This window comes from Pistacia vera, unplaced genomic scaffold, assembly GCF_008641045.1.
Source record: "Pistacia vera cultivar Batoury unplaced genomic scaffold, PisVer_v2 Contig890, whole genome shotgun sequence".
NCBI lineage: Eukaryota > Viridiplantae > Streptophyta > Magnoliopsida > Sapindales > Anacardiaceae > Pistacia > Pistacia vera.
The window spans coordinates 231,410-251,541 of record NW_022196768.1 but is presented as its reverse complement, the minus strand read 5'-3'; the positions used below and the strand labels follow the sequence as shown (position 1 = coordinate 251,541).

General features: G+C 36.0%; 1 protein-coding gene across 3 annotated transcripts; it reads left to right on the top strand.

Annotated features, from left to right (window-relative positions):
* The first annotated feature begins 7,370 nt into the window (after positions 1 to 7,370).
* Positions 7,371 to 19,730, top strand: LOC116119484 (serine/threonine-protein kinase CTR1-like). Of its 3 annotated transcripts, none has more exons than XM_031405429.1 (17): positions 7,371 to 8,092; positions 10,084 to 10,385; positions 10,472 to 10,616; positions 10,864 to 10,967; positions 12,941 to 13,149; positions 14,529 to 14,969; positions 15,139 to 15,179; positions 16,131 to 16,199; positions 16,290 to 16,390; positions 16,542 to 16,626; positions 16,771 to 16,869; positions 17,545 to 17,613; positions 17,718 to 17,849; positions 18,593 to 18,687; positions 18,790 to 19,009; positions 19,135 to 19,199; positions 19,600 to 19,730. In XM_031405429.1, the coding sequence occupies exons 1-15, from the start codon at positions 7,517 to 7,519 to the stop codon at positions 18,905 to 18,907; spliced, it is 2,586 nt and encodes an 861-aa protein (XP_031261289.1). In that variant the 5' UTR covers positions 7,371 to 7,516; the 3' UTR covers positions 18,908 to 19,009; positions 19,135 to 19,199; positions 19,600 to 19,730. The 3 variants fall into 3 exon arrangements, with proteins under 3 accessions (XP_031261289.1, XP_031261288.1, XP_031261290.1); XM_031405430.1 differs by lacking the exon at positions 19,600 to 19,730 and having other exon boundaries at positions 7,372 to 8,092; positions 14,529 to 14,708; positions 14,796 to 14,969; positions 19,135 to 19,475; XM_031405428.1 differs by lacking the exon at positions 19,600 to 19,730 and having other exon boundaries at positions 19,135 to 19,476.
* The last annotated feature ends 402 nt before the right edge of the window (positions 19,731 to 20,132 follow it).

The window sequence follows — 20,132 nt, the reverse complement described above, 5'->3', positions numbered from 1 at the left end:
CATATATTCATCTTTCCTCAACCGGTATACGAGGATATGCTTACGCGTTTTCCATCGTGTCTATATGCATCTCTATCATGTCTATTTGCATCTCTAACATCTTATGGCATGTAAATACATATTTTGGTGAGCTTAATACTTTTAATTCATCTATGGATTATCAACCCATTTACATTACCTCTTGCTCACATACATCATCTTAAAACATGTATTACATTGCATCTTCATGCCATTTCATAACATTAATCATGCATTGACATCATGACCATGTATATCTTTCAAAGATCATCTAACTAATGGGTAAACATTAGTACATGGCATAATTACAATAATACATTAATAATCAATTCATAATCATAAGAATTGATTATGTTAAATCTTAAACTTTAATAACCAGTTTATGCTTCAGGCCATTTTCCATCCTTTTCTCAAACGAATTGGCTCTTGGCATAAACATAAAAGTTATAGGTCTGTGTCTTAGCTTTCTAATGCTTCAAGAATCATCTCATTTCGATTTTTATAACTCAAGTTATGGTCGAAATACTGAAGCAGGGTTAACAAAACCCCTAAGCCCACTAAATCCGAATTTTCATATTTACTATGCCACATCAATTCCTATTAACATTAACCAATAGGTTAACTTATGGGTCAAATAAACCTCCCCTTAATAGGCTTTAACATCTTAAAGGAAGTGTAAAATCTCATTCCCATAATCATCCATTATTGCTATAACATTGTAAGCTAATGCAAACAACACATCAACACTTCTAATAGCAACCATTCAACACCATGTGGCCTCCATACTACAAGTTTTGCCACAATCAGCATCTACACTTCATTTTCTTCAATCAAACATAACAACTCATAAAACATAAATAGCCATAACTTCATGTATAATGAATTCAAGGCAATAAGTAGAATAAATGAGTTCAACTACACTTGCCATCAACTAATTCTATGCCTTAAAGCTTTAATTTAAGGTTTCATAAAAATCTACAAACCCTAGCATAAACCCTAAAGTCATGGGAGGTTCTTCCTTACCTTTTTAAAGACTTCCTCCAACAAATCCTTTGCCTTTGACTTCTTTTACACCTTAATCCTACATATATAACATTATACCTCAACATCTACTTCAAATCTTCAAATCACATCAAAACTAAAGTTTTTAATCCTTACCTTAAACCCTTCTAATTGAAGATCCAAGGCTCCTATCTTGTTCTCCTTGAAAAATTATGCAAAACTCCTTGAAAACCTAGAGAAAGAAAGCTTGTTTCATGGAAGATTTGAGAGAAAATGGAAGAAATGTTGAAGAAAGGCTCTCTCCTTTGGCTTGAACGAATTTCATCTCATTTATAGGAAAATATTTCATTTATTTTCCAAAATTATGCAATTGGCCCAATTATTTTAATTGTATAACTCATAAGTCCTTAATTCTTCATATAAGGGCATTTTGGTCATTTCACACTAGACATAATTATTACTTAATTAATGCCATTAAATGCAATGAAGCCTACTCATCCTTGACTTTTTTCAATGCTTATCCATAGGCAAAATAACCATTTTGCCCCTAAGCCTCTCTATGGATAATTGATTCATACCGTTCCAAATGAATTGACTATTTTGCCCTTAATTAGATTTTATGCTTTTTAACATAAAATTAACATCTAAAGGACTAATTTGAGTGAGGAACATACCTTTGATATCTTGGGTATTACAGTACGCCCAACTGCCTCCTCCTCCATCATCTCCCGTATGAGCTGGATGTCTGCATCGGGTTCCAGTGAGAGATGTTCCCGACCTTGTCCTCGAGCATGAGCTCTCTTCTGGCCCAAATGATGGCATCATTAGCAATGCTCAGGCACTGCTCCCTTAGGGACTCGACCTCCGCGGTCTTCTCAGCTAGCTCTCTCCTCAGTCGCTCTAACTCACTCTTGGCCTCCTTCAGATGCTGCTGGCTCTCCTGCTCAGCTTTCTGAGCCGTCGCTTCTCTCTGTCGCAGATTGACATTGGATTTCGTTACATCCTGAATCCTCTTCTCTTGCGACACGATGAATTTCCTCAGGTGTAGGCTGTTGGTGAATGCCTACATAACAAAACAACTTGATCAATACACGACCACAATAAACACGGTAAAGTAAAACTCTAGCTTATACCTAAAATGCACGGGAAATCCCACAGTCAGCAGCCGCGACCGCACCCATCTGGTTCAAACGAGTCCCGTTCGTTGGGAACATGAATGAGTCGGCCAACTTGCTCATGGAAACCGCGTCCGAGTAGGTCGATGCAGAAGCCGAGATGCTAAAGGTGATCCTATCTGTCTCCTCATCCAAGACTATGGTCTTGGATGACCCAGCTCCGACCACAGGCTGACGACTTGGTGGGGTCGCCACCACATCCTTCGCTCTTCTTTCCTCTCTGGCCGAGGACTCCCTCTTCCGTTTCTCTTGATGCCTAGCAAAAAACTCGCTCGCACTTGGGACGGTCAGCTTCTTCATTAGCTTTTCTGTAATCGCAAACTCTACAACAGTTAGTGGGTTCAACCTCGACTTACCATAAAGGTATGATTGCAGTAGCGAGTTAGTAGCACACTCCAGGTTTGCTTCATCGAAGGGAAGGGGATACCTCGCTGGATCGCTTGTACTCCAACCTAGAGATGACTTGTCCTGAGGTTAGCCTCCTCCAACACCACCCGCCAATCCCTCTATGCTTTTGGAATGGCTAGAACCTTCTGGGTTTGCATGTCCAAGCCGTCCCCACTCTACCCGGCTCAGTTGAATTCAAGCTCTGCAAAGAAGAAACACAATAAGATTTTAGTAATCAAAATCTGAGGTAAAGATAAAGTTTCTCACTAGTAGCTCGCCAAGTGCAAAGAATCTCGCCCTAACCTCTCTTTTCGAAGACTGTGTCACCCCTCATAAAAAAGTACCGATCCTTCCAATTCTTGTCACTCGACCGGAGGTCAGTCACGAGGTGAGTCCGGTCGTGCCTAAGGTTCAGCAGGTATCGACCTTTGTCCTTGTCGTTCTCCTTTAGGAAATACAAATACATCAATTCGGGCAGCCCAAACATCACTTGAAGCCACACACAAAGGTCCTCTAGAGCCATCAGTAACCTCCATCCATTCGACATGAGTTGGGACGGAGCGATCATGAAGTGGTTCAAGACCTCTCATACAAGGCAAGGGATGGGAAGCCTCAGCCCATCGTGGAACCATTTCTTGTAGGCGCTTACCCATCCCTTCGCTTCCCAGTCGACCCGCTCATAAGACCGAGGCGCCCTGATCTCAACGGAATCCGGAATATGATACATCATCCAGATCCCCCACATGTCATTTCCTTCGATAAAGGCGGATAGTCTTGGCTCAGTATCCCACCATCTGGTCGACTTCGCTCGTCCTCAAAGCCACTACTGGTAGAGGGTGAAATCCCAAAATCACCAATTCTATCGGAGTCTTCCCCACTCCCCCCCGCTTGTCAGACTCGTCATCACTCAGGATAGCCCCACTTGTTCCAAGGGCAGCTACGTTCACCCCGGTTGATATATCAACTGAAACGCCCCCACTTTCGGGTATCAACACCATGGTCGGGGCATTCTCGTACTCATTTCCAACCTCTGCCTTAGCCCCACTCGAACCGCTGGACCCTGACCCAGATATTAAGTAGTCTACCCAATCTCCGCAAGCGACCGATCACTCCCAATTCAGGGCTTACTCTTCAAAACTTTAGTCTGATCACTGCTTGCCCTGCACCACCGATCGACCTACTCGTTAAAACCTATTACTATTTGATTCATGCTCGCCTCAAGTCATCGATTGAGCGATCCCCAAACACCAATTTTTTCAAACTCCAAACCAGTCTAGCAACTTCAACTACTCGGTCTGGAAAACCAGTCGACCTAAGAAAACTCAAATTCCTAAACCCAACTTAACCTCTCACTCAACTCGGTCAGACAGACTGAGATGGGCTGAATGGGACACTTGTATAAGTCGGTTCCATCTTCCAAAAATCCAGAAAAGAACCCAGAAAAACCATCGTCAATCGCCGATAAAAGAATTTTTTTTTGTCTACCTTTTCCGTTCGACCCAAAATTCAAGCCTATTCTAAAAATAAAACACGGCACCTCCAAAAAGTCTGGCAAAACCTTTCAAAAACCACCAAACCCACCAAAATTTTCCAAACCTTTGCTCAAACTCTCCAAAAAATAGCACAGAAGCGAACAAAACAAGAGACTAAACAGAAAAGAGCATAAAGGAAGGAGTTTTTTACTATAGAAATGGCCACAATCCCGTAATCCTTTAAAGCTGTGAAGAGAACCCAAAACCCAGAGAAAAAACGTGAAGTGAAAGAGAAAGAAAGGAGAAGGTGAAACGATCGGTCACCCCACAGGTTTTATTAGAGAAAAGGTGTCAGAACTAACACGTGGCGGCCTACGATTGGTCATTGAGAACTGCGTATTTTGATTTTCCCGGCCAAATGCAGAAGACTCCTCGAGCGTACACGTGTCGTAAGGTAACCATTTGTTCGGTTCACCCTACCGAGCGGAATGACGGTTGGAATTATTGACTGCCCACCCTCAGTTCTCCAGCCTCATATCAAACATTGCTCAGTGAAACATGAGCTCCACCACTCGGTCATCTCGACCGAGCGAGCAAGTTTCCCCGATCTGAGTCACACGTACTTCCGTCCACTCAGATTCAACCAAGAAGCCTACGACACCACCAAGTTGAGCCTATCGTATACCGCTCGGCGGGAAGTACCAACCAGGCACGCCTTCAAGGGTTGCTCACACACATGCTCGCCCAGCCCGTTAAATCGAACTAGGTCACTTCTAGGGGACAACTCACATGGCTATTTGTCCCTACACACCGAACGAACACTATCATGGGAGAATTCACACACCTTCTCGCTCGAGAGGGCAGACCAAGTGAGGGGATTTCGTTCACTTTCAAACTCCCCCTCAACTCGGTACATCAGACGAGTCCAACAGGGCCGACTCACTTCTTCACTTGGTCTGGTGTACTGAACGCGTGCATGACTATGTTTCACTTCGCATGGTACACCGACGTACCAAACTCCCCGCCGACAGTAAGAGCTTACATCATTCGTTCCAAGGAACGAAGAAGTAGCACATTCATAAACTCAGCCGGTCGATCATGAAGGCCGACCAGATGCATCTCTAGGCAATGTCTACTCTCTAAGCTAAACACTCTTTAACTCAAAGAGTGGGGGGCAAACTGTTAGGGCAAAAAAATGTCTCGGCCCAGGTAGGCCCAAAGACAAAGACACCTTCAACAAAGCTGAAAAGCTCGGGCCTAATTTTGATGGGGCCCAACTCGGAGTTTTGTAAATGAGGCACGTCTGGTGCTCCTTCCCAGTCCTCACCATCTGGATCCAAGCCTTCTGATCCTAGGACACCTTCTGGACTTCCAATCAACTTGGAACCCACGGTTGCCTACGTACGACAGTACTACTTGAACTCTACTAAGGAAGTCAAAGGCTATCCCAATTCGTCTAAGGTTCGAATCCTAGGCATACTGGGACTCCCTTTCCTACAGAGACAAGGGAGCCAAAGGCTCCACTCTTTGAGAAGACCACCACTGCAAGGACTCCCAGTCCTACCAGGATTCGAAGAGCGTGCAGTCGCTATTTAAGCAAAGGTCAGCCCTCTCACAAAGGACGGAGACATTACATCTTCAGACCTCGGAGTTTCCACTTGAGAACTTTGCATTACAGCTGTAGTCACAGTCCCAGACCTTTCCTCTCCCTAACCTTCACTAAACTAACCTCACTCAGTCTTACTGACTTGAGCGTCGGAGTGCCTATGGCAAACACCACCCCGGTGTTTTCCGTCTGCTTCACGCTTGTTTTCTCACGTGTGCAGATGCAGTAGATCGCTAGTGACCTCAACCTCACGGGATTAGTCCCTTTTTCGTAATGATAGATTTTTGCATCTACCATCCTAATCCTATGCACCATGCACCAAGAGGAAGAGTGGTGAAATTGATATAGTGATGTCATTAAGGTTGATGTCACTATCCCTATAATTTACTCTAATTTGTTACTAAAAAAATTATGCCAGTCCAATGCGTCGCAGTAAATGCATCCTAAGAATCTTCTTTTATGTTTTTTAAAACCTCCAAGAATGTAAAAAATAAATAACTCTTGTGTTTTGTGAAACAATAAATTATAATTAAAATTAAAATTATTGAATTATTTAAAATAATAATAAAATGTTTATATAAAAATTTAAAATAGCTATGGCTTAAACTCAAAATAATTTTTTATTTTATAATTATTTATTTTAGAGAGGAAAATAGTGCAGTTAGAAAACCTAAAATATAAATAAATAACATTGTATTGTGTGTTTTATGACTTGTTAGTATAATAATTTTGCACAATTTTGAAGCATGACAATAAGTCGTCTCTCGCATATTCATAATGATTTGCATAATTAAGTTGAGAGGGTTGTACGTGGATTTTAGGGGTTCTGATTTGGGATTAAAATTGGTACATTAGCTATTATTCTGATAGAATAGATACATATATGATTTGACCTATGGTCGGAGATGCAAACATACCATCCATGTTGTTTGAATAATAGTGATAAGTTTTTACAATGTTATAATTTTTTGAAGATGTCATTCATTTAATGAAAAATGAAAAAAAGAATATTGAAAATTCTAAGTGGGTGAAGTTATGTAGCCACTTTAGAAGAAAAGCAACAAATAGAGTAAGAGAGTCAAAATTGAAAAACGATATATTATCTCATTTTACTCTAGGTAAAATTTCGAAACCTCTAACACTAGAAATCACCTCTTTTTGGTGTGGGCGTAAGTATAAAAAACCGTATTATAATCATAATCATTTAAAAGAAAAAGGGTTTATCTCATTTTATTCTCTCTTGTGAGGTCGCTTCTAATTCATTTAGCACAAAAAATATAAAAAGCCCTATCAAAAATTATGGAAACTCCCCATAAAAATATCGAACACCTCCTTACAAAACCATAAAAGAAATTCTATTAAGAATATTTGATACTTTCAGAAAGAAGCGGATAAGTTTAATCTAAGCGATACCTAAAATAAAAAGAGAGATACTTTTAGGTAAATCACTTCCTTCAGTTCCTTGTATAAAAGGCAAGCATGCAATACAAGAGTGGGCAATTCAAAATACATAAAGGCGCGTGGATTTGTACTATTTGTTAATCCAGAATGTAGTGCACTTCCCTAGACTTTCAGCCAAATCCATCTATTCTCGCCAATCACCAATCACAAATCAACTCAACCGTGTGAACCGAAATATCGGATTTCGGCTCCCAACGAAGGGCAAAATTTTGTACTCACATTTAATACCAAAAATATTACCATTTAGCCATCGATATAGCCATCTATTTCTCTCTCCGACACTTCCAAATTCTAGTGCGAGAAAAGTAAAACCCAAAAATTAATAAAAATAAAAATAAATTCACCAGAAACTCTTCGACCATGGCGATAGCTAGTCTTTTGTGACGATTATATCGATGGAAATGCCCGGTAGACGATCCAATTATTCTCTCCTCAGCCAGTATCCCGACGATCAATTGCCCGTCGCTTCGTCGCCGTTTTACGAGTCTCACTCCGGCGATGGCAAAAGCAACATCAACTCTAGCAAACCTAAACTCGATTGGGAATCCAGTAGTGGTGGCGATCACAAATTCAGTCAACAGTCAAACAGAATTGGAAATTTGTACACGTCATCGATGGGTCTACAGCGCCAATCTAGCGGCAGTAGTTTTGGAGAGAGCTCGATGTCCGGAGATTATTACGCTCCGACTTTATCCAGCGCCGCCGCTAATGAGATCGATTCGTTTGGTGACGTGTACAAAGTTGGAGGAGGCGATTATAAAGCGAAGCCGCCTAAGGAGGGTTCGTCGTCGGGAAAAAGTTGGGCTCAGCAGACTGAAGAGAGTTATCAGTTGCAGTTGGCCTTGGCCTTGAGGCTTTCGTCGGAAGCAACATGTGCGGATGATCCGAATTTTTTGGATCCGGTACCGGATGAGTCCGCGTTAAGGTCCGGATCAGCCAGCTCAGCTGAGGCGGTTTCTCATCGGTTTTGGGTAAGTTTTGTTGTTTTTGAGTTGAAAATGCTGATTTTGGTTTATTAGTTTGTGAGCTATTTTGATAGGTATGCTAATTTGTGGTTTAGATCATGATTTAAATTTGATTGTTTTTTTTAGGGGTAATTAAATTTGCATTCGGTTGTTGAAATGTGAATAGGGTGATTCCAGTGCTTAGGGAGGATAGCAGTTTGGTAAATGTCTTTGTTTTAGAAGTGCAATATGTGGGGTTATTTAATTTTCATGATTTGAAGTACAAAATGAATGTATTTCAGATGGTGTGATTAGAGAAGTTTTAGATGGTGTGATTATATGTGACAATGGTTATCCATAGCAGTTTTTGCGACTCTGTTATTTTGAATATGGATATATGGACATTGAAGATGTAGAGGCCATAAACAACATAGATTAATGCTATGAGAGATATAATTTGGTTATGCTAACCCCGAAAAAAAATATTGGAATAAACGATTGATATTTGTGGTATGTTTACACCATGTTTGTGAGAGATCCAACTTGTTTCTAATGGAAAGTTAGTGATCAATTCTATTATTCGATTGTCATTCAAACAAGTCAGAAGACGGAAGGACTGGATCTGGTATCTGAAGAGAAACTCTTGAAAATTTAAATTTTCACTCTTAACTTAAGGACGAAAAGGCTGTATACACCTGGCAATCATTTCTCATGCCATCTACACTGTGTGGGAGTGATTGCTTAAATGAATCTCCTCTTGAAAGATGCTGGTGTTGGGAATCTTGGATAGATTTTCATTGATTGATTGGTCAATGAAGGATCTGGTTTGTGTTTTCTTATTGTTGGACGGGTTTTAACCGTATAGTATAAATTTGAATGTGTAAATCTAAGCCTTTAGTTTTTTTCTTTTAACGAGGGTAAAAATCTTAAAAGTAGTATTTTGACACATATTCAGTTAAGTGTCATAAATATTTTACATTTTTAGAATTTTTCAAATAATCAAAAAGATTTATATAAATTGAAGATGAGTGTGTCATTACATTGTTATAAAATAATATTAAGAAATTGATTATAATGATAATAATATTTATGAAATAAGTAAATTAGTTACATCCTCGAAAAAGTTGGTTTGCAGTTTATTCTAGTAATTGTTGAAAATATGATGGATAATATTAAGATTTTGTTGGTTGTGATAAAATGGAAAAAAGGCAAAGAAAATATAAAGTATGATGGTTATATCAGATTTGATATCAAATGAATTTAATAGGGGTGTTATTGAGGAAAAAAAAAATTGATTAAGATGTTTTTCTATTGAGATAAAAAGCCAAATTTTTTGGTTTTTCCACTCGGATGATTTTGTTTGTTGATAGACATAATTTAAAAAGAAAAAAAATCATAAATGTCTGAATCATCAAAATTTAGTTACTTTCAGATTAAGATTAAAAAAAAAAAAAAAAAAAAAAAAAAAAAAAAAAAAGGCCCTTAATTGCTTTCAAGTGTAATTCAGTTGAATTGTTCTTTTCTTTCCTCATTTAGTGCAAATTATTAATTTTTAAAATGTGATGAAGGCAACAAATTGATGTGCTTATGATCAGTTAACTTGGAGATGTGTGTTGTGTGTGTGAATTTATTTGCATTTATTGATTTTCAATTAATTTGAGTGTTTGGTTTGTATATCCTTATTGTTTAGGTGGATGCTTAATAATGTGGCAAATTGTCCAGGGAAACATGGGGATTTAGTGATACAGCATCAAAGTTGCTTTACAGTGTTCTGGAATTTGCTTGATTGGTATTATATATGTTTCCATTGCATCTGCAATGATCCTGGTTATACTATTTGGTATAGTTCTATTGGGATTCCTGAAACAATAAGCAATTAGGAATTCAAAGTTTTAGTTATCACTTTTTCCTCCTATTACTAATTAACCGGATGGAGGGTATAGTTTGTTTATTATTTTTTGAAATTGAAATGTATTTCAAGTTGGAATACCTTACCCTCTTAATGTAATGTGCTTTAGGTGACTGGATGCTTATCATACTTCGACAAAGTTCCTGATGGATTTTATTTAGTTCATGGAGTGGATCCATATGTATGGACAGTTTGCACTGATCTGAACGAGAATGGTCGTATTCCATCTATTGAATCTCTAAGATCTGTTGATCCTAGTGTTGATACTTCAATTGAAGTTCTTTTGATTGATCGACGCAGTGATCCTAGCCTAAAGGAACTCCAAAATAGAGTCATGAACATTTCTTGTAGCTGTATAACCACAAAAGAGGTTGTTGATCAACTTGCAAAGCTTGTCTGCAATCGCATGGGGTGAGTTGTCAGACACCTTATATTTACATATTACTGGAATTTATCAATCTCTATTGAACTTATAAAATTGTTATTGCTGTTAAAAGAGGTTCAGCTGCGATGGCGGAAGATGACTTTGTTTCCATTTGGAGAGAGTGCAGTGATGATATAAAAGATTGCTTAGGATCTGTGGTAGTTCCTATGGGTAGCCTTTCTGTTGGCCTCTGCAGACATCGGACTTTATTGTTCAAAGTAAGATTCCAATTCTATATGGTGTTTTTTAAATATTACTTGATAGAAATCTTTATTAATTTTTCTGATCGAGGGTATTTTTACTTATTCCTTGGAGTTGAATTATTTTTCTTTCTGATATGCATCTTTGCATCTGTTCTATATGTAATGGATTTTCTGGGGCCATCACTATATTCTAAGGGCAGTAGATTTTTTATGGCTCATATTATTTTCTTGGAAGATCATAAGAGTTATATAATTTATGCAGTTGCTAGCTGATGCTATTGATTTACCTTGTCGAATTGCAAAGGGCTGCAAATATTGCAAACGAGATGATGCTTCCTCTTGTCTTGTTAGGTTTGGGCTTGACAGGTATGATTTATTGATAATTGCAGTATCTATAAGGTTATGAATCAATTAATCAATTTACTTATCATAATTTCATGTTATGGAAGATTGAATTTGTGTAACTTTGTCTTGGATTAATATATTTAATAATTCTGACATTATTTTTATGTTACCTAAAGTTTTGCCATAGTTCATTTAGTTAGTGACCACTTGTGTCAACGGCTTTCATAATCTTTCTAATCAAATGTTCTAATTGAAAAAAATGATTAGTTCGATTTTAAGGTTAATAGGATTTTGAGTCAAATTCATGCTTTAAATTCTGATGCAAAGGAACAAATAAATGTGGCTTTTTGCCAGTGAATGAATATCTATTGACGTCTTGTAAAATTGAGTTTGAGCCTATTTGTTTTTTGATGTTTAAGTCTTAATGTAAATAATCTTAGTAGATTAAGATGTTTTAGGTTTTTTGTTTTTTGACTTATATCTAAAATTATAAAATACAAGTAAAAAGCTAAAACATTTGGCTTTTATCTTAATACTAATACATTTTAATCAATTATAATTTTATTTTGTCAACAATTTCCCTATTAATTTTATGTAATACCTTTTAGTAATTTTTTTTTTTTTTTGGTTATAATAAATTTTTAAATATTGTATCAAAATATAATAACATAGTATGTTTAATTTCTATACATTTGTTTTGTTTTAATTTTCATAAATTTGATAATTTAAAATTGTTTAAAACATATAAGATATAAAACTATATCATACTTAATAAGGATATATGTGTCAGAACATTAGTTTTAAGATGTTTATACTATATAAAAACAAACAATTCAATACTTTATGATCAGACATTGAAAATTATAAACAAACATATGAATCAGACTTATATATTTAGATGTATTAAGATAACAGATGCTTTGAGCTTTCAGACAAAAAAAGAAAAGCCACCTCAGTTTCCAAAAAATGGTGGATAATTGACTGTTGTGTAACTTGTGTTAGCAATGGTTTGTTTCTTCCTGTGTAGAGCTGCAGCTAGAGCGAATTGATATTTATTAAGGTCATCCCTTTTTATTTTGAATTTTATTTTATTTTATTATATTATAAACAAGACTTGTATTAAAATTGAGGATTTTGAATTTTGAAAGGTGAACAAGTTGTCCACAAGATGAGGATCAGTCTGCGGATCTCTGGAGCTTAAAAAACCATTCATCTCAAAGTAATAGACTATATTAAATAGAAATGACTATAAACCCCTCTCCAGGACAGAAAGAAAAATATATAAACTTAACACTAAACCCATCCCAGTTTAAATTAATAAAGAATATTATATCTTGAATATTATGTAATTATATCTAGAGTCTAGATGGTAAATTCTATCCTACAGAGAATGAATGTCTTCCCCACTGAGGCCATAAAAAATCTGCCAATTTCTTTCCTGCACTTGCCCAAACTTGTTTGTCATATTTCATTAAGTATTTGCATTTCAGTAGCATTATTCATAATTAAGTACTGGCAAAATGTTGTAACCATCTTGGAGAGGAGAAAAAGCCAAGACCCTTTGGCCTTGTGTAGTTTTTTGCTATCCTTTGGGCGATTTAGAAAGAGAGAAGTGCATACATTTTTGGAGAAAAAGTAGGTGAAGAAGCTAGTGGTTATGGGATAAGATTCAGTTTTTAGCATCTTTTTGTACCTCAATCTCTAAGGATTTTTCAAGATTCTTCACTTTTCTTTGTTCGTCTCATTGGTTATGGGCAATTAAATATGCCTGGTTTTTTTTTTCTAATATATTGATTCATATCTGTATTGTTTCTGTCAGTCTCAGATTCTCCATGCTTGGTTGTACAGCTTCTGCCTTCTTAAGAGTTACTTTGTTTTTTCTATTGTGGACATTTGGTCCAGTGTTGTAACTATTTTTTTACGGATACATATCTTTTTTTTTTTTTAAATTAAAATGTCATAGCCATCTCATGAAGTATATTTTCTGATTACAGGGAGTATTTAGTTGATTTGATAGGGAAGCCAGGTCAATTATGTGAGCCTGATTCCTTGCTCAATGGTCCATCTTCCATAACAATTGCTTCCCCATTGCGTTTTCCACGACTCAAATCAGCTGAACCTACTATGGATTTTAGGTTGCTGGCAAAACAGTATTTTTCAGACTGTCAGTCACATAATCTTGTATTTGATGATTCATCAGCAGGTAGTTTATTTATTTTATTACTGCAGCATCAATAAAAAATTATGCTATTGTTATAAGTTGTTTCTTTCTTCCTATCAAAAAAAAAAAAAAAAAAAAAGAAAAAAAAGTTGAACAAAGTTTTCTTTTTGTTTCTGTTTTTTCATTTTTGGGATCCACTAGGGGTACTTTGGGTTAATATCTCGTACAAAGTAAAGTAGTGCTATCTTGTCTCTTAATCCTGTCCGTGTTAAAAGTAGGATTAACAAAGGTCACTATGCGATGCTAAGTAACTTTTCCAACTAAGTTGCTATTCCTTTTCTTTTTGATCATCTAAAAATCTCTCATTATCTGCATCGGGTTTGAAAATTGTGGACCTTTGCTGGACACAACAACCATGGTTGTTAAAGAACTGTTGGGCTATAAAATCCAAGAGGAGGTGGTCTCAAGGGGATTTTAACCTCTATTGGTTTGAAATAAAGGGTCATACTAGTTGATCCAACCTTAGATTAGTTTGTATATTTCTCTCAAAGAAGCTAATATAAAACTATTAGTTACTTTTGTAGTAAACATGTTACCATACCCTAAAAGAATATATTTACTCTTAAGTGTATATAACTGATGCTCAATAGGAATGGGATTACCCATGCTTCTTGCCCAGCACCCCCAATGAACATCTCATTATATGTCACAGCTCAAGATATTTCCCTCGATACTTATCTTCTACCTGCAAGGCAGGTTTGACTCTGGTACTATTTATAACAAAGCCAACAGCACGTTACAAAAAGAAGTACCTGACCGCACATGGGATAACTGGTGCTTCAAATAGCCTTTTGCAGTTCTTCAATTAGGCAATGTATGAGCACACCACACTCCAGTCCTCCATGTTTCTATATTTACTCTTTACCATTTCATTTATTGAGGGTCCTGCTAGTTTTGAGTAGAAAGAATACTAAACTAGTGTTGATTTTTACAGATTTCACAATTTTCATGTTCTTTTAAATTAATGGAGAAATTTTTGACTGAAGCTGCTCTTGATTTTTCATCTAATAAGTGTAGCAACTTATTGGAGGTCTTAAGTTCCTCTTTTTTGGGGGAAAAATGGGTTACAGTTGTGTCTAGTATAACCCTTTTATACAGATGGCTAGTATTATTGCATCAATAGTTGTGGTTTCATCTGAACTCTTAAACTGCCTAAGGAATGAACGGGGAATTTGCATATTTAATTGTTAATCAAATAGGTTCAGATCCTTTTATCTTTCGCCATTTCATATATTACTTTATTTTGTTTTATTTCATTGCAGAAATGATTTCATGTTTTTATATTTACATGACAAGAGTTTGGGTTTTGTGTTGATGTGGTATAAGGTTTCCAATTTGCAAATGATGTTTTATCATTTCAGGTTCTGCTGTTGAAGAAGAAGATAACAAATTCTCAATGTATCCTAAGCAATTTGATAAGATGGGGACAGAGAGGAACCTTGTGCAGTTCTCTAGCAGCATCAATGAATCCCAGTTAGCTCTGCCTCCAAAAGGAGTTCGGCCAAGTGCCCATGATAGAGATTCTGAACTTTTTAAATCATGTAATCCCACTCAGAATATTATTCACTCTTTAAACTTGGTTAATGATCCAATTCCTATGAAGCATAACCAACCTATTGGACATACAGACGGTCAACCATGCTTGGCATTAACTGATCAGATAGTAGATACAGCTAAAGATTTGAGGTTTCCTGAGGGTGCTCAATTGATTCCCACTAAACCAAGTAAAGACCTTTCCCTTTATGTGGAAGAGTTAGATATCCCATGGAATGATCTTGTCCTAAAAGAAAGAATTGGAGCAGGTATTTGTTCTTCACCTGGTTCTTAAAGAAACATCTGGACTGAAAACTCGTAATGCTTCATAGTTGGGATGAACTTTACACTTCTCTTATGCTTGCACTGCTGCTTGTTCTTTTTTTTTTTTGTAAGAGTTGTACTCGTGTACTTATATATTCATTGTTGCATTTTCAGGTTCTTTTGGAACTGTCCATCGTGCTGATTGGCATGGCTCGGTAAGCAAATTATCTTTAGTTCGTAAATGATTGACTCTCTATTTTTGTTTTTCCTTTTAGAATATTGTGGAATCCCATATCTTGTTGGACTTCTGGATTTTAGTTACATTGTGGACAGTTTTTAGCATTACCATTGTTTGGTTGACTGCTTATGTGCATGCCATGTATTTGGACAATTAATGGATTCTGATGAAATATGAAGATCGTTAGATATATCTGTCTAATGAATGTGAATCAGTATAGTAGAAAATAACCAGTTCTCATCAGTACCTCCTGATTTTTGGACATTTTAGAAACCATTACTTTTTTGCCAAATTCTGTTTGGAGAACTTTTTTGTGAAATGAAATTGAATTTTATATTTTCAAAATTCGACAACGCATTTATTAGCTTATTTTGGAAACAGTTTTCTAAGAACAAATGGTACTGTATTTTGGAAAAGTAGAAGATTTTTGCATGTTTCCAGTTTTTGTTTCTCAAAAAAAATGCAAGTTGTCTGCAAGCCGTTATTTGGATTACTGCAGTTGTCTGAGAAATGTTCAGGTGATGATTGAAGCCTAAAGTACAAAATTTGCTCTCAAGTTAGGACACTTTGAATATGTAATTTGTTATTCTTTAGGAAGCACTTTTTATTATATAACCGTTTCTTTGGTGTAAGAGTGAATGCTCCATCTTATGTCTTGTATTTTCTTTTAATATTTTCCGTCAAGTTGTTGATTTAGGTTCCCATGTAATGCCTCAATAAATTAGTTTTCATTTAGTTTTTTCCCCCCCCCTCTTTTATACAAATATATATATATAGTTTTATTGTTGTGCTCCGTTTCCTGGCATTAGAAATATAAGTTATTTGGTAATTGCCGGTTTTGGCATTGGTATTCATTTTTGGTTTTTTCTAAACAGTAATATCTTTTTTTTGGTTTCTTCTTTACTTTTTTGCTTTTTTTAAATTACAGGATGTTGCTGTGAAAATTCTCATGGAGCAAGACTTTCATGGAGAACGCTTTCAGGAATTTTTGAGGGAGGTATGTCGTAGTAAATTGTATATAAAGCAGAAGAATCTATTTTATTTGATGTACTTGATTCAATATCTTTTTCTTAATTTTTTTTGTTAGGTTGCAATAATGAAGCGCCTACGGCATCCAAATATTGTTCTTTTTATGGGTGCGGTCACTCAGCCCCCAAACTTATCCATAGTGACAGAATATTTATCAAGGTTCATAATTTCTTCCTAGAAATTCCCTGAAAAAAAAAAATCTCATGAAAATAATTGCTTTTCCTTTTTCTTGTTATTTATTTCAGTACATTTTTGTTACTATCAGGATTTAATCCATTAAATGAATTAACATGGTTGCTTCAAATTGCAGAGGCAGCTTGTATAGGCTTTTACATAAACCTGGTGCAAGAGAGGTGTTGGATGAGAGGCGCCGTTTGAATATGGCATATGATGTGGTATGTTTTGAAGAAGTTTATATTTTTTTTCTTTTTGCTCTTTAAATATATTGTCTTTCACTTTTTATCCTTGTTGTCATCATAAGAGTGTTATCTAATATTTTAGGCCCATAACTTTGAGCTAAAGAACTGTTGTTGGTGCAGGCAAAGGGAATGAATTATCTTCATCGGCGTAATCCTCCCATTGTTCATAGAGATTTGAAATCTCCAAATCTTTTGGTTGACAAGAAGTATACAGTGAAGGTAAGGATGAGAATTTCTCATGTCACAGATAGAGTACCAGTTTACTGTTAAATGATCAATGAATTGAGAAACCTTATTATTCTGCTCGCTTTTTTAAGTCAGCTCCGTGTTTATATTTTGTTTGACAAGCTTGTGGTAACTTCCATGTTTTGAACTGGACCAATCATTGATTTTCCTTGTACGTTATCACATCTGTTGTTTCTTGCACTAATATCACCCTTAGTTTCTCTTAATTCTTGGGTTGCTTTGATGGTCATAGTTCCCAATGAATGGGAGCTCATCATGTTTGGTGTAATTGATTGTGTTGTTTGTATGATATCTTTAATGCATAAATTATTGCTAATTGATTTATTGAAAATTTTGGATCTATATCGGAACCATCTGCTGCAAAAATTAATATCTTATGATAGTTTCAGTCGAAAACAAATAGAACTTTTTTAAATTTTATTTTCGTTTTTACTTTTTTAAATTTTATTTTCGTTTTTACTTTCATTTTTTTTTCTAGTGGTTTTTGTTTTGTTTTTTTTTTTTTCTTAGTCTAGTTGGCATCTTTGGATGATGAACATGCACTCTGTGGGCATGTGTGTTTCCTGGCTTCCAAGTCTTCTTTCCTTTGTTGTATTGTTGACTAAATGACCATTCATCTTTCTCATTTTACCTGATCTGTTCATCTAGGTTTGTGATTTTGGACTTTCCCGTTTGAAGGCAAACACTTTTCTGTCATCAAAATCTGCTGCAGGGACTGTAAGTTCTGTTTAACTTAAGAGCAACATGATCCCCGGTCTTTTATTTTAGGGTGGCATATGAACTGTTTATTGCATTTTAATTCATTCCTTTTATCATGACAGCCTGAGTGGATGGCACCAGAAGTTCTCTGCGATGAGCCATCAAATGAGAAGTCAGATGTATACAGCTTTGGTGTAATATTGTGGGAGCTTGCAACATTGCAACAGCCCTGGGGCAACTTAAATCCAGCACAAGTTTGTTTCTTTAATCTTTTGCCTTGCATGTAATTTTCAAATTATGAAATGTTGTTAGATGGGAATCCGGTATTCAAAACAAATAATTGTATCTATGTATTAGAGATTGCATCTTATCGTTAATAATTGAAACAATAAAACATACCAACTAGTCTGAATACTTCAGTAATTATTTGTACAAACCCATATGTTTTTGTGTTAATATCAAAGAAAAGAAGTTGGCTGGATGTGAGCCAACAGAATGCGTGCTGGACTCCACCTTCTCATATAATATGTATTTTCTCTTGATTTGGTAGTCGATGTTGATTGCTGGTAACTTTGTTGGTGTATGTTGTACACACTTTTTCAAATGCATATCAATTATTTAGAATGAACTTTTCCTGTTACCTACAAATTTTAATGCCTAAAATCGCAATAGGAAATTCATCCCTTCTAAGGCACTTACTATTACAGTTCACAGTTACTTATGGACTGAAATATCTGTCAATGTAATAATGTAATATTTTAATGCAATTTTATAGTTCCTACTCGGGCTTTAACTATGTGTTTCCACATATTTTACATAATAATGCTTGTGTTGATTTTTTTTTATTTTTTATTTCCGTTTTTCTTGTAGTCAATTAAGATTTTCTATTTCACTCCTAGATTGAAATCTGCATTTTGTTAAGCACTTCATAGCATAACTCATTCAGCTTTGGGTAAATTCTGTTTTGAGACTTAACTCAACATATGTTGCCTTGTAGGTTGTAGCAGCTGTTGGTTTCAAGGGGAAGAGGCTTGAGATTCCACGTGATTTAAATCCTCGAGTAGCTTCGATAATTGAGGCTTGCTGGGCTAAGTGAGTCTAGAATTCCTAACAATTTTTGAATTACAATCACTTTGTTTACTTGTTGTCCCTCTGTACATTCTCCTTCTCATCAATACAATGCTTATGGTGCAGCGAGCCTTGGAAACGTCCGTCCTTCTCCACCATCATGGACTTATTAAGGCCCTTGATTAAACCTCCTACGCCTCAGCCAGGAGGCCCAGGTCGTGCAGACATGCAGTTACTTACTTGAGTGGATAGAACACCTGAGAGGTCTTATTCGTGCACATAATACACGTCATTTATTCTTTTAGATTTTATGTCCGGCAGGAAGACACAGTTTAGGTAGTCTGAGGTGCGCCTTCTTAAATTCTTTTTTTCTTCTTTTTATGTTCCTTTTAATTTCTCCTTTATGGGCGTCTAATAAATAAATATGGGGATTTCAAAATGTTGATGCCGACTTAATGCGATTTGTTGCAGAAATGATTGTTGTACATGTCTGTTCTCACAGCTGATTGGGCATTCTGATTTTTGAAGAAAATTAAGTAATTTTCCAATACCCACTTTGCCTTTTTCCTACTTTGTCTCGACAATATTATTTGTATTGATTTGTTTAATTAGTACATTACGCCATGTCATTATGGAAAGTTGTATAATTCTGTTTCTGTCTCATGATTTTGTATGTAAAAATTGTAACTGTAAATTAGTTAATGAGAAGCAGCTTTACCGGCATAGCACAACAGTCACGTGACTTGACCATGCATTTGAATTTTGTGTTAACATTATTTTACTTGTAATAAATGTTTTCCAATCATTGTTTTAGCGTATCCATTTTGGAAATTTATCTGAAAGCTCAAGTGTACTTGTCACAATTTTAACATCCAAGTTTAATCTGAACTTTTGGGGGTTCCACATGTTGTATGCATCTGTTTTTTTTTTAAATAGGTAAGTGAACAAGAACAATCAGACACTGGATAGCTTATGATTGGTTTGACAAGCCGGGAGTGTGCAGTGGTGCGAAAAGGCGAGTGGGTGGGTAAGCATGGCATGGGGAGGATCAGGTATTTAAAGATCATTTGCCCCTCTCTCGTTAAAACTAACGTAAAAATGTTAACAAGAAGGGGTTCATAGTTAATATTGATACCACAGGGTTTAGTGTATTGAGGAAACCTCGGGGTGTAAATAATTATCTTTTAATAAAATACAAATTTTCTTTAATATATGTTCAAACATTAGGGATGTGACTATAATTTTCCTAAACTCAAAAGGAAGGTGCGGCTATATTTCTCTGTATTGTATTTGTATACTTTTTTTTTTTGGCATGAAAATCTGTAAAATCTATGTTGGGTTACTTTTTCTTGTATTTGAAACAGAGAAAATGCAGAAAAGAATGGGTGAAAGAGAGAGATTGTGGGTTCCTTTGTTATAAAATTTTTCTCTTCTTCTTCTTATAAAACAAATTTTCATTTCTAATCATA